Here is a 22,520-nt window from a genome sequence, read left to right on the forward strand (position 1 = left end):
ATTTAATTAGTCAGATACAACCTTAATTACGTGGATTGGTGTCTGGTTCCTGGGATAGGATTTTAATTACTGGTTTCTGGGATAGGAGTTTAATTACATGGATAGGAGTCTGGTTCCTGGAATCGGGATTTCATTAACCGGGTCAGAGCATTCCTAGGATCCAGGTTTAATTCCCCGGATCAGAGTCTGGTTCCTGGGATAAGAGTTTAATTACTGGGATCTGGTTTGGGTTCCTGGGATAAGAGTTTAATCACTCGGATCTGGTTCTGGTTCCTGGGATAAGAGTTTAATTACTGGGATCTGGTTTGGGTTCCTGGGATAAGAGTTTAATCACTCGGATCTGGTTCTGGTTCCTGGGATAAGAGTTTAATTACTGGGATCTGGTTTGGGTTCCTGGGATAAGAGTTTAATCACTCGGATCTGGTTCTGGTTCCTTTGATAAGATTTTAATTACTGGGATCTGGTTCCTGGGATTGGATTCTGATTACTCGGATTGGAGTCTGGTTCCTGGGATCCAGGCTAATTTACTGGGATTGTGTTCTTGTTCCTTGGATAGGGGTTTAATTACTGGGATTGGAGTCTAATTACCCGGTTTAGAGTCTGGTTCCAGGGATCCAGGTTTAATTACATGGATTGGGTTCTAGTTCCAGGGATCCAGGTTTAATTACAGGGATTGGGTACTGGTTCCAGGAATCCAGGTTTAATTACATGGATTGGGTTCTGGTTCCAGGGATCCAGGTTTAATTACATCGATTGGGTTCTGGTTCCAGGGATCCAGGTTTAATTACATGGATTGAGTTCTGGTTCCAGGGATCCAGGTTTAATTACAGGGATTGGGTTCTGGTTCCAGGGATCCAGGTTTAATTACATGGATTGGGTTCTGGTTCCAGGGATCCAGGTTTAATTACAGGGATTGGGTTCTGGTTCCAGGGATTCAGGTTTAATTACAGGGATTGGGTACTGGTTCCAGGGATCCAGGTTTAATTACATGGATTGGGTTCTGGTTCCAGGGATCCAGGTTTAATTACATCGATTGGGTTCTGGTTCCAGGGATCCAGGTTTAATTACATGGATTGAGTTCTGGTTCCAGGGATCCAGGTTTAATTACAGGGATTGGGTACTGGTTCCAGGGATCCAGGTTTAATTACATGGATTGGGTTCTAGTTCCAGGGATCCAGGTTTAATTACAGGGATTGGGTACTGGTTCCAGGAATCCAGGTTTAATTACATGGATTGGGTTCTGGTTCCAGGGATCCAGGTTTAATTACATCGATTGGGTTCTGGTTCCAGGGATCCAGGTTTAATTACATGGATTGAGTTCTGGTTCCAGGGATCCAGGTTTAATTACAGGGATTGGGTTCTGGTTCCAGGGATCCAGGTTTAATTACATGGATTGGGTTCTGGTTCCAGGGATCCAGGTTTAATTACAGGGATTGGGTTCTGGTTCCAGGGATTCAGGTTTAATTACAGGGATTGGGTACTGGTTCCAGGGATCCAGGTTTAATTACATGGATTGGGTTCTGGTTCCAGGGATCCAGGTTTAATTACATGGATTGGGTTCTGGTTCCAGGGATCCAGGTTTAATTACATGGATTGAGTTCTGGTTCCAGGGATCCAGGTTTAATTACAGGGATTGGGTTCTGGTTCCAGGGATCCAGGTTTAATTACATGGATTGGGTTCTGGTTCCAGGGATCCAGGTTTAATTACAGGGATTGGGTTCTGGTTCCAGGGATTCAGGTTTAATTACAGGGATTGGGTTCTGGTTCCAGGGATCCAGGTTTAATTACAGGGATTGGGTTCTGGTTCCAGGGATCCAGGTTTAATTACATGTATTGGGTTCTGGTTCCTGGGATCCAGGTTTAATTACAGGGATTGGGTTCTGGTTCCAGGGATCCAGGTTTAATTACATGGATTGGGTTCTGGTTCCTGGGATCCAGGTTTAATTACAGGGATTGGGTTCTGGTTCCAGGGATCCAGGTTTAATTACATGGATTGGGTTCTGGTTCCAGGGATCCAGGTTTAATTACATGGATTGGGTTCTGGTTCCAGGGATCCAGGTTTAATTACATGGATTGGGTTCTGGTTCCTGGGATCCAGGTTTAATTACATGGATTGGGTTCTGGTTCCTGGGATCCAGGTTTAATTACAGGGATTGGGTTCTGGTTCCAGGGATCCAGGTTTAATTACATGGATTGGGTTCTGGTTCCTGGGATCCAGGTTTAATTACAGGGATTGGGTTCTGGTTCCAGGGATCCAGGTTTAATTACATGGATTGGGTTCTGGTTCCTGGGATCCAGGTTTAATTACCGGGCTCTCTAAACATTATAACCACTACAAGTCATTGTACTATTAACATAGTACTGTGAGCACTAGGCACTGTCCTCCAACTTTCTGTCAGACCATTTGGCAAAAAATGAGGCTCTCTGTGGCACCCTTCCCCATTCGTACGGTGTCTGCAGTTTGTGGACAGTTCCATGGTTTGGTGTAATTTACAGTAAATCTGCAGGCCGCACTATGTGAGTCCATAGTGATTTCTGACCCGGTTTTAGTGTGTTTTGTATCTCCCCTGTTTTTCAGGTGCTGGAGCTGAAGCAGATCCTTACTCTGACCCAGAAAAGAACAAGCAAAACCCTGAGCCTCCGCGTGCCCTGTCAGCAGCTAGTGATGGTGAGAGTCATTCTTCTGAAGGCAAGCTCGAGGTTGTTGAAAGTGAGCTGGAAAAGAAGGCCCTTTCAGGTGAGCAGGATCTGACCTCTTAATGCTGGCAAATAACTAATAATAGAGGCAAGATGTCTCCTATGAGTGCTATAAACCAGCACACATTTAGAAGTAATGCAGTTGAAATGTTTATTACTGATTATACGTGTAAAGGAAGAAGGCTGCGTAACGTGTCCTTTTATTGCAGGAAAGGTTCCGGACAGTGTTCGTAAGGCTGTGGGAGACTTGGAATATAACCCTGTGACTCAAGCTATTGCCAGATACATGGGGATTGACACCAGCAGTGAGGGTCGAGCAGCTGCTAACCGCAGAGGCATTGCCATCATCATGCATGGGTCACCCCTTACCGGTAAGTAGTATGCGAGCATTGAGGGGAAACATCATTGAATTTCACCTCAGGGAGGCCTATTGCAGAACAGAATGCTAAAACTCTTCCAGGATTGGATTAATGATGAGCCAGTTCCAAACAATTTCACTTTAAAAGGGGCCCAGCATGCTCTGGCCCCTTACATACACACAGACCCGGTGAGGGAGATCAAATTCCTCTTTACTGGGTCTTTGCAGAGCTGTGCAACAGAAAGGGAGGCAGGATGCTCTCAGCCTTCTCATTTATGCTGCCGCCGAGTCCCGGTGTTTCAGAACGTTGGCGTGGTTACCATGGCAACACTCGATTCCACGAGGGGGTGGGACTCGCGGGAAGTGCCTTCACCTGGCGGAGCCGCAGAGGTGAAGGCTAAGACCCCCTAGAGCGCCACCGGATCACCAGGGAATATGCTGCCCCTCCCTGGAAGCAAGTAAGAAACAGGGAGGGGGAACACTTTATATATGTATATATATATTCAAATTAAATATTTTAAAAAAAAATTTAAATATGCTCCCCAGACCCTGCAACACTCAGCCCCAATCCTAGCCTACAAAGTCTCTCACACTATACCACTCACAATCTCACACACACACTGCACCCCTCACAATCACACACTGCACCCCTCACACACTGTACGCCTCACAAGCACACACTGCACCCTTAACAATCACACACTGCACCCCTCACACACTCTACGCCTCACAATCACACACACACTGCACCCCTCACAATAACACACACTGCACCCCTCACAATCACACACTGCACCAGTCACACAATGTACACCTCACAATCACACACAAAAACTGCACCCCTCACAATTACACACTACACTCCACACACACTGCACCCCTCACAATGCCACACACTTCACCCCTTACACCTTGCACCCCTCACACACACACACACTGCATCCCTCAAACATACACACTGCAGCCTTCACTATACTACACCTCCTAACCCCTCACTACTGCCCCTATCCACCACGTCAGGCCCTGTACCAGAAGACCCCAGGTAATTTGTCAAACAATTCTGAAATAGTTTGACTACTTACTCTGGGAGGGCACCATGGCACGTCTGGCACCATAACCACTACAGAGGGCTGTAGGGGTTTTGTGCCTGTAATGTTCCTTTAAATAATCTACCAGTGCCCCTCTCGAGATTAGGTTGTGGATTTGCCCCTGCCCCTGAGCGACCTTAGGTGCGACAGTTTTTTTTTTCAATCTAAGATGCCCCTTCTGGCCACAATATAAGCAGAGCCTTTCCTTTCTCCTACATTGATTCTATGCCTCAGACAATTTGGGCACCCCTAGATTCATGGGCTCAGTATCTGTATACAAAGAAACATCAGGTACAGAGGCCATAGGAGTTATATCGACTAGAGGACGTCAAACACGATTCCTCTGAGGTCTCTCCCTTAACCGGTTATCAATGTCCATAAGATAATCGATAAGGTCCTCTAGAAGGACTGGAATGTCTCTGGCTGCCACCTTCTCTAGTATGACATTATTAACCCCCTCCATGAATGCCTATACTAAATCACTATTGGTCCAATCCCCCTCTGAGACAAAGGTGTGGAAACTAATCGCATACTCTACTATAGATCTAGTTCCCTGCTTAATCCTCATAAGAGATTTAGTAGCCCATCTCTCTCTGCCAGGTGAATCAAACACCGTATGGAAAGCTCTTACAAAGGTTTTATCGTCATAAACCAGATCCTTGTTTGCCCCCCATAAATCATCAGCCCATTCCAAGGCCTTGTCGGTTAATTGGTGTTCCAAGAAACTTTCTTTGGATCTTTCAGTGGGAAAAGACCTGGCAGACGTTTTAAAGTGAAACTCTATCTGATTTATAAACTCTCGACAGGTCTTAGGATCGCCACCATATCTAGGAGGTGGTGTCAGGTTTGTGGTCATACTGTTCTGACCAGAAGCTTCAAGTACCACAGGCACAGTCTGGGTAGGTATAGATGGAAGGTTTTCAGGAGAGAGGTGGGCTGTTCTGGCTAACGAGGTCTGGAAGGCCTGAGCAAATTGGTCAATTCTATGGTCCATTTCCTCAAATTTAGCCTGGCAAGGATTCTATGGAGCTCCCATTCCTGCAGGGTCCATAGCCCTATCGTTATGTCATGGGAGCTGTACCCACATACGCAGGAAAGAGGGAACCCACAATAGGTGGATCCAAAAGGCATAATACCAAGCCTTAGAGTGGCCGGACTTAACGTATTAGCATAGCGAGAATCAAGTTCAAGAATACAGAAAGCCACGGCCGGATACCAGATATCACAAGGTCAATACAAAGCCGGGGTCAGGATACCGAAGTAAGTACCCTTTCCTTTGCTGCGCAGCTGCGTGGCAGGAGGCGGGCTGGAGGTAAGTACACGCCTCTCTTTGTGGTTGATTGAGTTCCCTCTCATTTCAGCACCTGTAGATTGTTAACAAACCTCAAGCTAGAATACACTCTTTTAACTTTTCATTGCAACTCAGAAAATGTATGTAACCCTGTGCTATACCAACTCACGCTACATCAAGGCCCAGTGACTGTCTGCAGTGCAAGGCCCAATAACTGTTTGAGGATGGAGGCCAAGCAGCCAAATGCTAGGGAAGATCTCTAACTCCTGCAGTGGAGACTACCTGTGGGTGGGCCCAGTGATTATTGCACGATGGAAGCTCCTAGGAAGACGTAGACATTGTCTGCATGGTTCTCTATAAATCATGTCCCAGACTGCACTGTGAGTGTGGAGTAATGTCCTGCATTGTGCTGTTTTAGTGCTGTACTGCCTTTGTCATGCCCTTTCCTTGTTTGTTTTAGGTAAGTCCTCTGCTGCCGTGGCTTTGGCTCAGCATTACGGCATTGCCTGTCTGTCTATAGATTCAGTGGTACTTGAGGCTATATCTGACGGTAACAGCCCCGCTGGGTTACGGGCTAGACAGCTGTGCTCGAAAGCTTCATTGGAACAGGTCCTAAGGCAGAGCGAGGAGTCAGGTAAGTCAGATCCTCCCTCTGCATTGTCACTGGCACCCAATGCTTCTGCCTTCTATGTGTGGAGCCCTGGGATATTACTGTGTCCTATTTATAGTTAAATCCCCCTTCTTATAATATTGTAAAGCACTACGGAATCTGTGGGCGCTATATAAATGGCGGTAATAATAATAATAATAGTGCAGATATATTGTGTATTTATACATGGAAAGCAACACTCAGGGGTCTAATAATGAAACTGACACTTAGTACTGAACACATGACAAATTAGAGTTTAATGTAAGGGGCTAATCTTTCAAATCATCCAAAATGCTGCTAATCAAAGGTCAAAGTTCCTTACTTGGAGCTTAGTAGCTTGCCCAATCTTTGCATGTTCCACCCAGACAGTTCCTTTGAGATTGGGCAGACAGGAATAGAGTGATGGGGCCATTTTAAGGTGTTTTGGGGTCCTCTGTAGCTGGAATGTTCCCCAAATTATCGGAGAGCACAACTAGTGTGGGCTATCACTGTACTAAGAATGACAAATTCGTCTAAAAATCATATCCTGCCACACGTAAAATCTTCTTAATTATTAATGCTTTGAATATAGATATATATAATTTACTTGATCTAATTATTTACATCTATTTTAAAGGAAATATGTATTTTATCATTGACAGCTCTCGCCGTGTACAAACACATTGATACCCCTTGCCATCATATTGGACATCCTGTCCTTATTGATTAACCTGTCCTTATTGATTATCCAATCCTTATTGGTTATCCTGTCCTTATTGATTAACCTGTCCTTATCGATTATCCAATCCTTATTGATTATCCAATCCTTATTTATTATCCTGTCCTTATTGATTATCCAATCCTTATTGATTATCCTGTCCCTATTGATTATCCTGTCCATTATTATGTCCATATTGATTATACTATCCATATTGATTATCCTGTCCATATTGATTATTGTGGCGGCAACCCCTATGGGAAGAGGGGTTTTCGCTACCAGAGATGTTCTTTTCCCCCCCAGTATGAGCAGAGCTGCAATAATCCTAGAAGCGATAATCCCAAATGCAGTGAAAAAGCTGTCTTAGCGGTTCCCTACAAACACGAGACGAGGCTCTGTGTTGAGGGTAAAACAGGAACTTATTTAATGGGGACCACACACTGCCTTTTATGTGAATCCCCATGCAAGGTGTTTACTGTAACATATTCCAGGGGCATTTCCCGCTGGACCTAAGCGAAGACTACTGTAAAACACACAACTAATTACATTAACTCTCAGGTCCAGGATATACACAATAATCATACCCCAAAAACAGACATTTAATAACTGAGTACCCCTATATCCCCAGATAGCCTGGATCTGAGCGCCCAACATATCCCGGGAGCGCTCAGATCCCACGAACGCAGCCGAAATGCCACCGTGGTAAAGTTTAGACCGACAGCGCGCAAGGTGCCTGCCCCAAAAATTTCCACCAAATCAGGCTGAGCGGTCGGTCTCCTTTGCGGGTACGAAATACAAAAATTACTGAACATAGCCATTTGTGAATATGCCAAGTTTGTGTTTCTTGTTCGGGAGTTTGCTCCCACCGAACTCCTTTTTATTCCCACACCGTTTCCCGAACTTCGATGGAGGTGGAAGTTCCAGCGGTGTCTGTGTTCACGGCTAAAGATGGCCGCCGCCACGTGTTCGCACATAAGAACGACTGCCACCCAGTCGACGGCTTAGAACGTTAGTGTTATTGTGGTTACTGAGGTTTTGGCAGAGGTTAACAGGGTCAACAAGCAGCACACTCCGCATATGGGTGGTCTGTCATTCGGTGGTTTGTTCGGTATTCGAACAAGATAATGTTAAAATAAGAGGTGAACGCAATCCACTGAACAAACAGGAGAATGGGACAAAAACCATTATAATCCAGGGACACGGTGGTCTGTCACAATTATCCTGTTCATACTGACTATCCTGTCCATATTGATTATCTTGTCCTTTATTTGTAGCCTTACAGGCAGTGGATGGTAGTGGCCAGTCTAGACTCAGTGTGGAAGCATTAGCCAAACATACGGCAGAGGGAGGTCAAGGATTAGAGACTAAAATGGCTCCACAGTCCATCATCTCACGTAGCAACCGAGGTAATCTAGGCCAAGGGAAGAGCAAATCAGACCTCCACCTTGTGCAGGGAGCAAAGCACCTTCATCTTCCAGAACCGCTGGGATCACAGGTAGGACTTTCCTTTAAGGTTGTGAAATGCTTTCTCTTCAGGAATTGTACTTCACCCCTGTTAGCTTGATCTGTTTTTGTCATTCCATAGACTGGAAGTTCCCCTCTACCTCCTGGTCCTGCACAGCAGCGTTTGAGTGTGAGTGCCAGTGTAGGTGGTGAATTGGGTCTGGTGAGCTGTGTTCTTCCAGAAGACCTTCTACAAGATATCCTGAGTGAGAGACTTCAGGTAACACAATGGCGCTCTGAGAACCAGAAATATTCATCCTCTATATAAATCCATAGAAAGACATCCGGCCGTTATTTATATCTTATCATAGCAGCCAATCCATTTTCTGTACTGTCCCTCCTACACTCAATAGCAGCCTAACCCAGGGATATAGACTATTAGTACCCCTCCTTATTAGCTAGTGCAGAGCTACAGATTGTTATTGGAATATCACATATTCTATATCACACCAGGGACATATATCATTAACCCAAGTTATATACATTGACCTCTAACTGCCTGAGATATAGACTATTAGGCAAACAGCACATGGAGTGATTAACCAAAGTCGGCTCCTCTCATCCTCAGCTTAATGACTGCTTCCGGGGCGTAGTGTTTGATGGCTTGGACACCCTGTTTGCCCGCAGTTCCCCATCTGCTCTTCAGATTGTGTTGAAAGCTCTGAATAATCGCCGACACATATACTTTATCAACCTTCACCAGGAGTACTCTGCTATGAGGGCTCGTGAGCAGGCACAGAAGCTGCAGGATGGTAAGGGTTTCTTGACATGGATGGGCGAGAGGAAGGGTGTCGGATGAATGGACTGGTGGATAGGTGGTATATAGCTGGTTGGATGGATATATGGGTAGTTGAAAGATGATATACTCATGTATTGATAGACAAATGTGTGTGTAACGGACCGTTTTGCACACAAGAGGTTAAAAAACGTTTAGGCGATATTCCCCTTTCAAATGCACAGGCAGCTACTGCAATCACCAATCGAACCGACCTGCAAACACACAAATTCTCCAACTCCCGAACTGGAACTATACGAATCCTCCAACTCACGAACAGGAAACACACAAATTCAGTTAAACAGCCGAACAGGAAAAACCATACAGTCTCACTGTAACAGCATACAATCCAATTCCCCCCAAGAACGAGACGACACTTCGTTTGGGGATCAAGCAGAACTGGTTTACTGGGGCTACCTGCCCGGCTTTTATGCAGGTCTTCCACCTGGTGGGCACTCCCCTAGGGGACCAAATGGAAGACTGGGATACAGGACAGACGCTGACCAATTACAGACATACAGTGTAAAAACATTCCCACAATACATTGTAATCTCTCCTCTCTATCCTGGCCGTCCGGGAGCTGCAGAATACCGCCACCGTGCGTTAACTATGTGTAACCGCGACCACCCGGTGTAGTCCATTAAGCAGCGGTTAACCACAGTTTCTGGGTGGTCAATTGACAGCACATGCTAGCTTCAGGGAGGCCAATTGTCGGCACACGCCAGCTTCCCGGTGGTCATGCCTTCGTTAGTTTGTTCGGTAGATTGAATCTACCGAACGCCCTGGCAGAAAGGCACGAACAAGCCTTTCTGCAGGGAAAATAAAGTGTTTTAACTGCCGGTCCATAGTCTAAGGGCAGCAGGCGGGCAACCAGGCTTCTCCAGTGCCCAGTGGTGAGGTTGTTTCCGCCACAGTGTGGAAAGCTGTTTTGGGAACATTACTAATGGAAGTTGGATTGTATAGGTCTTCATATTTTTGGGGAGCTGATTCTGAGGTTTAATTAGGAGTTTTACAATGTGTTTGGATGCACCCTGTAGTCTGTCTTTACTTATCTTCTCATGGACAGATGAATGGGAAGACAGATATAACTGTGGATATATAGATGAATGGTAAATGACAGATAAATATCAGTTGTGTTCTCTCACTGACCGCCATCTTTTAACAGAGCAGGAGAAACTGCGCATGCAGGCCCAGGAAAAAGCTCACCTGGAAGAAATGGACGAAGACGCGTATGACAACCTTCCAGATGATGAACGAGCTCGTATTGACAGACTGCGTCTCAATGCGTTACGGGAGCGCAAAAAAAGGTGGGCGTTTTTGTTTTCAATATGCATCGATGTTTGACATTTTCTTAAAAATACAAATATTACTATTGCAGTGAACACAAGAGGTAACTGCAAACTATAAACATGAACTTTCCACTCTGCAGTGTGATATCCTCTCTTACCAATACACAATGGAGGTTAGAGCAGCTGCTTGGACATACAAACTTCAACAACAGAACGCAGTCTGTGTCGGGGGGGAGGGGGGATGTCACAGCAGAATGCAGTCTGTGTCGAGGGGCGGTCGCAGCAAAACACAGTCTGTGTCGTTGGGGCGTCGCAGCAGAACGCGGTCTGTGTCGGGGGGAGAGTCACAGCAGAACGCAGTCTGTGTCGGGGGTTGTCGTATCAGAACGCGGTCTGTGTTGAGGGGGAGTGTCGCAGCAGAACGCGGTCTGTGTTGGGGGGAGTTTCGCAGCAGAACGTGGTCTGTGTCCGGGGGAGTGTCGCAGCAGAACGCGGTCTGTGTCGGGGGGAGTGTCCAGCAGAACGCGGTCTGTGTCAGGAGTGTCTCAGCAGAACGTGGTCTGTGTCAGGGGAGTGTCGCAGCAGAACGCGGTCTGTGTCGGGGGAGTGTCGCAGCAGAACGCGGTCTGTGTCGGGGGAGTGTCGCAGCAGAACGCAATCTGTGTCGGGGGAGTGTCGCAGCAGAACACGGTCTGTGTCGGGGGGAGTGTCGCAGCAGAACGCGGTCTGTGTCGGGGGGAGTGTCGCAGCAGAACGCGGTCTGTGTCGGGGGAAGTGTCGCAGCAGAACGCGGTCTGTGTCGGGGGAGTGTCGCAGCAGAACGCGGTCTGTGTCGGGGGAGTGTCGCAGCAGAACGCGGTCTGTGTCGGGGGAGTGTCGCAGCAGAACGCGGTCTGTGTCGGGGGGAGTGTCGCAGCAGAACGCGGTCTGTGTCGGGGGGAGTGTCGCAGCAGAACGCGGTCTGTGTCGGGGGGAGTGTCGCAGCAGAACGCGGTCTGTGTCGGGGGGAGTGTCGCAGCAGAACGCGGTCTGTGTCGGGGGGAGTGTCGCAGCAGAACGCGGTCTTTGTTGGGGGAGTATCGCAGCAGAACGCGGTCTGTGTCGGGGGAGTGTCGCAGCAGAACGCGGTCTGTGTCAGGGGGAGTGTCGCAGCAGAACGCGTTCTGTGTCAGGGGAGTGTCGCAGCAGAACGCGTTCTGTGTCGCAGCAGAACACGGTCTGTGTCGGGGGAGTGTCGCAGCAGAACGCGGTCTGTGTCGGGGGAGTGTCGCAGCAGAACGCGGACTGTGTCGGCGGAGTGTCGCAGCAGAACGCGGACTGTGTCGGCGGAGTGTCGCAGCAGAACGCGGTCTGTGTCGGGGGGAGTGTCGCAGCAGAACGCGGTCTGTGTCGGGGGGAGTGTCGCAGCAGAACGCGGTCTGTGTCGGGGGGAGTGTCGCAGCAGAACGCGGTCTGTGTCGGGGGGAGTGTCGCAGCAGAACGCGGTCTGTGTCGGGGGGAGTGTCGCAGCAGAACGCGGTCTTTGTTGGGGGAGTATCGCAGCAGAACGCGGTTTGTGTCAGGGGGAGTGTCGCAGCAGAACGCTGTCTTTGTCGGAGGAGTGTCGCAGCAGAACGCGGTCTGTGTCGGGGGGAGTGTCGCAGCAGAACGCGGTCTGTGTCGGGGGGAGTGTCGCAGCAGAACACGGTCTGTGTCGGGGGGAGTGTCGCAGCAGAACGCGGTCTGTGTCGGGGGGAGTGTCGCAGCAGAACGCGGTCTGTGTCGGGGGGAGTGTCGCAGCAGAACGCGTTCTGTGTCAGGGGAGTGTCGCAGCAGAACGCGTTCTGTGTCGCAGCAGAACGCGGTCTGTGTCGGGGGAGTGTCGCAGCAGAACGCAGTCTGCGTCGGGGAGGTGGGGTGGCTCAACAGAACGCAGTCTGCGTTGGAGGGGTGTTGCAGCAGAATGGTCAGTTGGCTTATCACGATCCAGGGACCCAGAGAGCAACATGAATTCCCTTGTCATGAGTCTGACTACATCATTGGATTTGTTTTACTGTGAGCGTGTTAGGCCAAACGCTGTTTATACTATGGTCCTGACCTGAATGTGTCTGCTTTGCCACAGGGAGAAGGAGGAACACCAGGCTAGAGAAGAGTGTGAACGAAAGCTACAAGAGGAACTATTAAAACAACGTGAGGAGGAGGAGCTGCGGAAAAAGACTCGTAGAGGGAGGAGTCGAGATTCGGACTTTGGTGGAAAGAAAAGTCAAATGGGAATCAAACAGGTACAATCGACAGCAACTTCCTGCACAAAATATCGTAATAATGGCGAGAGCCAGTACACACACATTGGACCAATGGCAATGTGAACCTTGCATATAAACAAATAGAGCAATATCATTGGGTTGTTTACTTTTGCAAATGGTATGCCATCATGGGGGTAATTCCCATTTGTGGGCTACCATACGCTCTCAAAAGGCAACATAACCAATCTGGCAAATTTCAACGTGAAAAAAATGAAATGCAAGCCTTATATTTGACTCTCTAACTTTCCAAAAACACCATAAAAACTGTACATAGACTTCACTGAACACAAAAATAAGTGTTTTAAAACAGTAAAACATATTACAACAATAATATCGTCCATAAAAGTGCAGTTTGTGTGTGAAAAATGCAAAAAACTTCACTTTTACTAAAAATATCATTGTTCTAATACAAGTTACCATTTTGAAACACTAATATTTGAGTTCAGTGAAGTCTCCCGAGTAAAACAGTACCCCCTATGTACAGGTTTTATGGTGTCTTGGAGAGTTACAGGGTCAAATATAGTGCTTGCGAATTAAATTCTCTGCACTTTCTCCCTGGGTTGTCAGGCATGTCAATCAAATTTTAATGAATTAAATCACATAATTATGTTAAAATATTACTCAAATATACACATATAATTTTAATATATATACATATATGTATTTAAAGTCTACGTGTACACTTATGTAGTTATTTATGTAATTATATATATTTATCTGTATATATATATTTGCGGTTATTTGTATTTTATATATAGATAGATAGATATAGAATGTCATGCTAAGTGTATTTTGTCACATATATATATATATATATATATATATATATATATATAAACAAAATACAGTTAGAATGAAATTACATATGTATATATAATTTATTTTAATGTTTTTTTTTATATTTTATTTATTTATTTTATTATTTTATTTATTTAAAATTGTAATTATACGTGTATATATTAATATAAAATATATATAGATATATTATATATATATAATATATATCTTGTATATATGTAACGCCAATCGTAATGTAGTTTAATATTAATATAAGTACATATATTAGTATTAAAATACACTTAGAATGACGTTACATGTATTTTAATACTAATATATGTACTTATATTAATATTAAACTACATTACCATTGACGTTACATATATATATGTATGTATTTATATATGCACATGTAATTAATTTTAAACATGTTTAATATTTTTTTTTTTACTTCCCACCAGCAGGGGGACTGTCTGACATTTCAGACAGTCCCCCTGCTGGCAGATCCACTTCCAGCTATAGGGGGCCATGTGAGCGATCACATGGCCCCCGGGGGCCTGATTTGCCATGGGAGGACTGCCTGGGCTGTCAGGCAGTCCTCCCGAAGAGGATCGCGGCGGAGATGAGTACCGCCGAGCTCCTGGGGCAGAAAGCCGTTACGGCGTTCTATGCCGCCGCCACGGCTTTAAAGCCCATTTAAATGGGGACGGCATAGAACTCCGTAACGGCGTTAAGGGGTTAAATGCCACAACAACTTTAGTTTAATTAAGTCGTTTTGGTGTTTAGATCATGCCTCTGCTATTTAGGAGTTAAATCACGTTTGTTTCTGTTTATGCAGCACTAACCACACCTCCCCTGGTTGTGACTGACACAGCCTGCATGAAAATGTTTTTTTATTTTCCATCCGATCTTACAGCACAGTGTGTTTACTTGAGATCGTTTTATTCCCTGCTCTTTTAAAGAGACATGTATCAGTTAATTTTCGTTTTTTAACCAGCAAGCAAACACTTTTTTAAATAAAGCAAGAAAACCTGTGAAAAATAGGTAATAAATGTTTATAAATATAGATTGCATCACTGGGCACTCCTCTCATCTGGGGAGTTTCTTTAGCACACGTCCCCGCCATCACTGTTTTAGACCAATCCACTGTTGATAGAAACAGGGCATCATTGTGCAGCAGCAGGAGAGAGAAACCCAACTCTGGTGGGACTCCTTGGAAGCAGAGCCAATAATGTGCAGGTCCTCCATATTTAAAGAGAGCTCTGTGGCTGCTATAGGCCCTTTCGTAGTTCCAGAATCCTTGGTGATCTTTTGTCCTGATCTTGATTCTACATTATTTTGACTTGGCGCCTGTGGCGGGACCAACCTCGCCACTGTGCACTGGAGAAGTCTGCTTGCCCGCCTCTTGCCTTTAGACTATGGCCCATGTTCTTTTTCCCTGCAGAAAGGCTGGTTTGTGCCTTTCTGCGGACTGTTAAAGCCATGCTACCCCAGATAGCTATTCCATGGAGCCCAGCCGTATACTGAAAGACTGTATGAAAGACTTTGGCTCCATGGCGATTGAACTGTATGTGATCTGAGCGCCATCCGGTAATAATGTGCACTCAGATCTAATCTATCTGGGGATAGGTAGAATGTCTGTATTTTATGTAATAAAGCCATTGTACCAGCCTTTGGCTTGTTCCTGACATTACTTTTCTCCATGCTCCTAACCTGTGCCTTTCTCGACTATGTCTTGGTTTCTATGTTCCTGCCTGCATCTGCCTGCATTGTGTGTTTTGTACTTTGTTCTTGGGCTGTAGTCTTCTCTTGTTACTTCTTAGTTCTACATTTACGTTTGCCCAGCCACTCTAAGGTCTGGTAACACGTCTCTTCCTATCCCTCTGTCTTTGCCTTTGTTAGTTTGCTGCCCCACACCTTGCTGAGGATACTTTAACAAACCTTGAAACAGAGGGGACAGAAACCCGACACTGGAGTCTGCCTTCCATGATCACACTGATCAGACTCCCTCTCTTCTCGCCAGAATCTTACAAGGTGAAGAGATCTTCCAACGTAGGTCAGGCATGTCCAATGCACTTTTCCAGCATTCCTAAGGAAAGGACACTGGTTAGATCAGTGTCCTCCCTGGAGTGGGTGTGGAAAGCATAAGAAAGAAAAAGCTGGTAAATATGGAAAAAGTCATTGTAACGGAACCTTCCGTTAATGGACGCTTCCTAGCTTGCGCCGAGGACCACAAGCACCGCACTGGACACCACAACCACCGCAGACTCCACAACCACCGCAGACTCCACAACCGCCGTAGTTTAACTGGAGCCTCGCCGTCTTCCGTCCACCCTGGATCAGCTTCTGTCCTCCAGGACCGTGTGGGGAAGACCTCTCCTCCAGGAGAGCATATCAGGAACAAGCTCTTAAAAGAGCTAAGTGATTAAAGCTCAAGGGAGTATGCAGAGCATAGCAATCCCCAGTGTGATTATAGCAGCTCCCTCCAATAACGAGGCAAGGCTACGTATTGAGGGTCAAACAGGATCTGTTTTACTTGGGACCAAAGGGCCTTCTTTTATGGACCACCCACAGGGTTTTACAGAACAACCAATAACACACGCACATTACAGAAAACACTCCCAGCAATTCTACACAAAATCCTCCCCTCTGCCTGTGATATAATTATGGTACACAATGGGTTAACATAATTATCACAAGCAGGAAAAATACAGTTTTTATACATGTACTATAACTTTAAAACCACACATCCAATCTTCATAAACACATATTATTAATCAACATACTTGAAATATGAACATACTCAAAAATCATGCAAATCCTTCCATTAGTTCAAAAGTTAGTCGGAAGTCCTTTGTGACCACATTTTCCTGCCCAAAACAGTTCCATAGATTTGGGCTGTGCGGTCGGTCAATTTCACACTGATAAAATGACTAAGTCCCATTAGAACGTGCGTTCGAATCTTCGAACGGGACTTAGTCTCTGTGGCTGAAAACTGAGCGTAGGAGAAGGTAAGGGTCAGCTTGTTCGTTGAAATGTGTAGCCAATTTCAGTTCCAGTGGATTTGGCTACACATACCGCTGACCTCGTTCGAATGAACAAAGATGGCCGCCACCACGTGTTCGTTTGTCGAATGGCGGCCACTTCGACTACTTCGGCACTTCGGCTGCATCCAAAGTGCCAATTTAAAGCTGCAGAACTGCTCCAATACAATTTAAAGGGGCAGCAAGAGTCTTTTAAAATCCAATCTGCTAAAATAGTCTTTAATAGGCAATATCTTCCAGGGGCCATAGTATTAAAGGGGCATTGTTCAACAAAATCACTGACGGTTCTTAAAGGGCCATAGTCGCAGGGGAGGAGGCAGGCAAGCAGGACTCTCCAGGACAAAGTGGCGAAGGGCACTTCGTCACAGTCATTTAGCTACCTTTTTTTCAGTCTGCAGATTAAGGCTACTGTTTCAAGTTAAAGCTTTTGAAAGTGATGCATGTTCCTTCAAGTGAACTTTATACAAAATACAGATTAAGAAACAGGGCACACATAAAAATTACTGGCTACTTAAAATCACATATCTAAGCAAACAAACATGTGGATTTATTTCCACTATATGGCCATATTGTGTTAAACCACTAAACAACAGTACCCCAATATCAGCGAGTCCTACGCTAAATATGTCACAGTACCCCAATATCGGTGAGTCCTAAACGAATAATTTCACAGTACCCCAGTATCGGTGAGTCCTTCCCTAATTACGCACCGTACCCCAATATCGGTGGGTCCTACATTAATTACACACAGTACCCCAATATTGGTGGGTCCTACACTAATTACACACAGTACCCCAATATTGGTGGGTCCTACACTAATTACGCACAGTACCCCAATATCGGTGAGTTCTACACTAATTACACACAGTACCCCAATATTGGTAGGTCCTACACTAATAACGTCACAGTACCCTAATATCGGTGGGTCCTACACTAATTACGCACAGTACCCTAATATTGGTGTGTCCTACACTAATTACGCACAGTACCCTAATATTGGTGTGTCCTACACTAATTACGCACAGTACCCTAATATTGGTGTGTCCTACACTAATTACGCACAGTACCCTAATATTGGCGTGTCCTACACTAATTACGCACAGTACCCCAATATTGGTAGGTCCTACACTAATAACGTCACAGTACCCTAATATTGATGTGTCCTACACTAATTACGCACAGTACCCTAATGTTGGTGTGTCCTACACTAATTACGCACAGTACACTAATTACGCCCAGTACCCTAATATTGGTGTGTCCTACACTAATTACGCCCAGTACCCTAATATTGGTGTGTCCTACACTAATTACGCACAGTACCCCAATATCGGTGGGTCCTACACTAATTACATCACAGTAGCCCAATTGTGGTGTGTCCTACACTAATTACGCACAGTACCCTAATATTGGCGTGTCCTACACTAATTACGCACAGTACCCTAATATTGGTGTGTCCTACACTAATTACGCACAGTACCCTAATATTGGTGTGTCCTACACTAATTACGCACAGTACCCTAATATTGGCGTGTCCTACACTAATTACACACAGTACCCCAATATTGGTAGGTCCTACACTAATAACGTCACAGTACCCTAATATTGATGTGTCCTACACTAATTACGCACAGTACCCTAATGTTGGTGTGTCCTACACTAATTACGCACAGTACACTAATTACGCACAGTACCCTAATATTGGTGTGTCCTACACTAATTACGCCCAGTACCCTAATATTGGTGTGTCCTACACTAATTACGGCCAGTACCCTAATATTGGTGTGTCCTACACTAATTACGCACAGTACCCCAATATCGGTGGGTCCTACACTAATTACGCACAGTACCCTGATATTGGTGTGTCCTACACTAATTACGCACAGTACCCCAATATCGGTGGGTCCTACACTAATTACGCACAGTACCCTAATATTGGTGTGTCCTACACTAATTACGCACAGTACCCCAATATCGGTGGGTCCTACACTAATTACGCACAGTACCCTGATATTGGTGTGTCCTACACTAATTACGCACAGTACCCCAATATCGGTGGGTCCTACACTAATTACGCACAGTACCCCAATATCGGTGGGTCCTACACTAATTACGCACAGTACCCTGATATTGGTGTGTCCTACACTAATTACGCACAGTACCCTAATATTGGTGTGTCCTACACTAATTACGCACAGTACCCTAATATTGGTGTGTCCTACACTAATTACGCACAGTACCCTAATATTGGTGTGTCCTACACTAATTACGTCACAGTAGCCCAATTGTGGTGGGTCCTACACTAATTCCAACATGGGAAAAAAATTAAATAGTGCAAGTGCTGAACTAAAATGCATTGAATTAATGAGTTGTAAAAGCATTGTTAATCTATATAATGCAAAATTATTTAATTAAAGGTCTCTACGGCAGTAACATTAGAAATGCATGTTCCGTGTGCCCCCAGCAGGCTATTAACAGAGCAGAAAAAGCAAATTTCAAATTAAGCAGACTGCACAATAAAAGAAGTCTAAACATAAGAACTCCTTTTACAGGAAATGTGTGGACTGTCACAGCCAGGGGATGTGTAACTAGAGCCATATAAACAGAGTGATTTAACTCCTAAATGGCAGAGAATTGAGCAGTGATACTGCAGGGCATGAGCTATACACCAACACTGCTTCATTACGCTATAGATGTTTTGAAGCTTATAAATTCCCATTTTACTCATATGCTTTAATCTGGATAACCTGTGTCTAAAGTTAGGTTAACCCTATTGTCTATTCCAGCCCACCAACCAGCTTAACTTGAAACCTGACCAGCGCTTGGACTTTGGCATGGATAAGAAAGTTTCAGTGAAGGAGCGTCCAGAGTCCGTGCTGAATGAAAATGAAGATGCCAGCAAGAGGAGTAAGAGTAAAGACCCTGTGCCACATGTAACTCTCCTTGATGATTTGGAGAAAGATCTTGGCACGGACAGTGACAAGCAACTCGTCCAAAGGTTCAGAAACTATGAGTCCTGTCACAAAGATATTGTACACATCCTAACATTCTGGGACCGTGTGAAAGGCACCCTGTTGAGCCCTGTTGTTGATGACAGTCAGCGCGTTGCGGAAGAGCAATCGGCAGAACGCCAGGCACCTTCTGGCAAGAAGCATCGCAAGGACCGAGAGCGGGAGCGACAAGAGAAAGCAGAAAAGGATCGAATTGAGAAGGAAAGGGCAGAAAAGGAGCGCATGGACAGACTAAAAACAATGGAGCAGGACTCGAGTACACACAGCCCTCTGGACACTGAGGCTCAGGAACCACATGAGACAGCGCTGAGCACGGAGACTGGAGTTCCTGTCTTTGAGTTCCAAGTGCTGGGTTCCCATGACGCAAGTGATCAAACTATCTTACAGAGTGGGAAGTTACCATTGGTGGAAGAGGTGAGAAAACACTTCACAAAACAGGTTCACCCTTATTACATAGACAGGGTTATTTACTAAAGAAATAATTTAAAGTGAAGGCCAAGAAAGCCCAACTGTTTTGAGAACTTTTCTAGTTTGGCTGATTTGGAGTTCCATGTTCTCTAGTGCAACGTTCTAGACATTGTAGCACCAGTTGGTTAGAGCAGTATCGCTTGTAATGATTTGTTCTGAATGCACTTTAACTGTTTATTACCAGAAAAAGAGAAATATAATTTGCACCCGTTTAGTAGCTCTGGAGATGATCACGGTGCCTGAAGTGGCAATAAATACCAAGATGTGTGAGTGTTGTAGGCATATATTACAATGGATAGCTAAGGAGTGTGTGGAGTAGCACATACCAAACTCTAGTCTTTATCACTCTTTTATTTTGTTTGATTTTTCTCTTGCCAGATCCTAGATGGCCTTGGATTGGGCCCTTCAGGTCCTCCTCGTCCACCCCCTTGCTACTTCTCTGTTGTCCAATTCCCAGAAAAGAGGGCAGTGTCAACTAATCTAGAGAGCTTCAGCCATTTTACCTTCATCGCAGCTTCTCCAGATGATCCCAATGTGATAGTAGAAGAAAAAAAGGAATCCGACCCTCCAGAAGTTGAACCAGTGCTTACTATCCCAACACCTAAGGTAAGAATCTTAACGGAAACTTACTGCACGTCACTTTACTGTGTCCCACCTCTGATACCCCTCTGGTACCTTGCAGTGTCCCACCTCTGATACCCCTCTGGTACCTTGCTGTGTCCCACCTCTGATACCCCTCTGGTACCTTGCTGTGTCCCACCTCTGATACCTTGCCATGTCCCACCTCTGATACCCCTCTGATACCTTGCTGTGTCCCACCTCTGATACCTTGCTGTGTCCCACCTCTGATACCTTGCTGTGTCCCACCTCTGATACCTTGCTGTGTCCCACCTTTGAAATGCCTCTGGTACATTGCTGTGTCCCACCTCTGATACCTTGCTGTGTCCCACCTCTGATAACCCTTTGTGGTACCTTGCCATGTCCCACCTCTGATACCCTTCTGATACCTTGCTGTGTCCCACCTCTGATACCTTGCTGTGTCCCACCTCTGATACCTTGCTGTGTCCCACCTCTGATACCTTGCTGTGTCCCACCTCTGATAACCCTTTGTGGTACCTTGCCATGTCCCACCTCTGATACCCTTCTGATACCTTGCTGTGTCCCACCTCTGATACCTTGCTGTGTCCCACCTCTGATACCTTGCTGTGTCCCACCTCTGATACCTTGCTGTGTCCCACCTCTGGTACCTTGCCGTGTCCCACCTCTGGTACCTTGCCGTGTCCCATGTCTAATACAGCTCTGGTACCTTGCCATGTCCAGCTCTTGTGCTATATTGTGTAAAGAGTAGTTGTAGATTAATTTATTATAGTATTTGTTTTTAAAGGACGATCAGCTGACACCTACTAAGGGTCGAAACAAAAAAGAGAAGTCCGTAGATACTGGACGTGAGAGCCAGAAAGACAAACGCAGACCAGCCTCTACACGCAAGAACCTACCAGTTGTGGACATCCTTTCTCCGCCACCTGGTGCTGGTACTCCTGTTTCTGATGTGGATCAGGGCAGCATCACTGGAGAAGTACCACTGAGCAAGTTACAACGGTGAGATCACTGTCACAAGTCCATCACGTTCACATGCTGTCTCCTTTCAGCTCACTGACTTTGTTTTTTATAGGCTTGGCATATTCCGCTGGGTTGTTCCTGCAGGGGGAGAAGTTTTTCTAAGAATTCACTTTGCCTCAACCGTTATTGGGAATTTTGACCAAACTATGAATTTTGAAGTCCTGGGAACCTGTCGCAGATACCAGCTATACTGTCGGGGGGTTTGTGCCTTTCCTGCCATTTGCCAGGACCCCAAGTAAGCTTCTAAATATAAATGCAATGATATGTACAACAACCATCACTCCAAACCATATGCTCTACATGGCTCCTCTGCTCCTAGGAACTCACACACATACACAAGGCTATTTACTAAAATATGAAAATCGAGCCCACCTCAGCTTATTTTATTGGTGGCCTCCTAGTGTGTACAAGCACACATTAGGAAAATGTTTCCTAAAAACACAAAACAGAATGTTGTGAGTAATCGGGTAGATTTCTATATCCAGTATATCTCCTATTTTATCATACATTGTTTGTAATGTTTCCATCACCTTATTTGCAGGCGCATCTTTCCTCAGTGCAAGAAGGAGGTGAAAGCAGATGAGATTTGCCAGAAGAAGTTCATATTGAGCAGTGGAGTGTTTGAGTTTGGGCCCCTACTGTGCGGTAAAGCTAGAGAAAGGTCAGCGACAAATCTCATATTAAAATACCTGTGTTTACACAGTACTGTGCAATATAAAGACACATTCTTACGTCTATCAATAGATACAGCACACATAATAGCTACTGTAGGTAGCTACTAGAGGACACAACGTGTCTGCAACTGATATCGGCATTGTGTTCCCTCGACTGAGAAAAGACCTCACATTGGGGATTTGTACTGACAGGTTAATGGGTAGAGGTGTGATTTGTGCTGACAGGTTAATGGGTAGAGGTGGGATTTGTACTGACAGGTTAATGGGTAGAGGTGGGATTTGTGCTGACAGGTTAATGGG

General features: G+C 45.5%; 1 protein-coding gene across 1 annotated transcript in view; it reads left to right on the plus strand.

Annotated features, from left to right (window-relative positions):
* Nucleotides 1-22,520, plus strand: part of HYDIN (HYDIN axonemal central pair apparatus protein) — a 205,005-nt gene that overhangs the window by 98,707 nt on the left and 83,778 nt on the right. Inside the window, exons 37-49 of the mRNA XM_063437790.1 lie at nucleotides 2,579-2,737; nucleotides 2,907-3,068; nucleotides 5,895-6,068; nucleotides 8,055-8,275; nucleotides 8,366-8,503; nucleotides 8,852-9,035; nucleotides 10,224-10,365; nucleotides 12,449-12,608; nucleotides 19,234-19,872; nucleotides 20,305-20,532; nucleotides 21,311-21,525; nucleotides 21,599-21,781; nucleotides 22,088-22,207. Of these exons, the coding sequence (XP_063293860.1) occupies nucleotides 2,579-2,737; nucleotides 2,907-3,068; nucleotides 5,895-6,068; nucleotides 8,055-8,275; nucleotides 8,366-8,503; nucleotides 8,852-9,035; nucleotides 10,224-10,365; nucleotides 12,449-12,608; nucleotides 19,234-19,872; nucleotides 20,305-20,532; nucleotides 21,311-21,525; nucleotides 21,599-21,781; nucleotides 22,088-22,207 (2,725 nt within the window). The remainder of the gene's footprint in view (nucleotides 1-2,578; nucleotides 2,738-2,906; nucleotides 3,069-5,894; nucleotides 6,069-8,054; nucleotides 8,276-8,365; nucleotides 8,504-8,851; nucleotides 9,036-10,223; nucleotides 10,366-12,448; nucleotides 12,609-19,233; nucleotides 19,873-20,304; nucleotides 20,533-21,310; nucleotides 21,526-21,598; nucleotides 21,782-22,087; nucleotides 22,208-22,520) is intronic.

The sequence above is a fragment of the Pelobates fuscus genome, chromosome 12, assembly GCF_036172605.1.
Source record: "Pelobates fuscus isolate aPelFus1 chromosome 12, aPelFus1.pri, whole genome shotgun sequence".
NCBI lineage: Eukaryota > Metazoa > Chordata > Amphibia > Anura > Pelobatidae > Pelobates > Pelobates fuscus.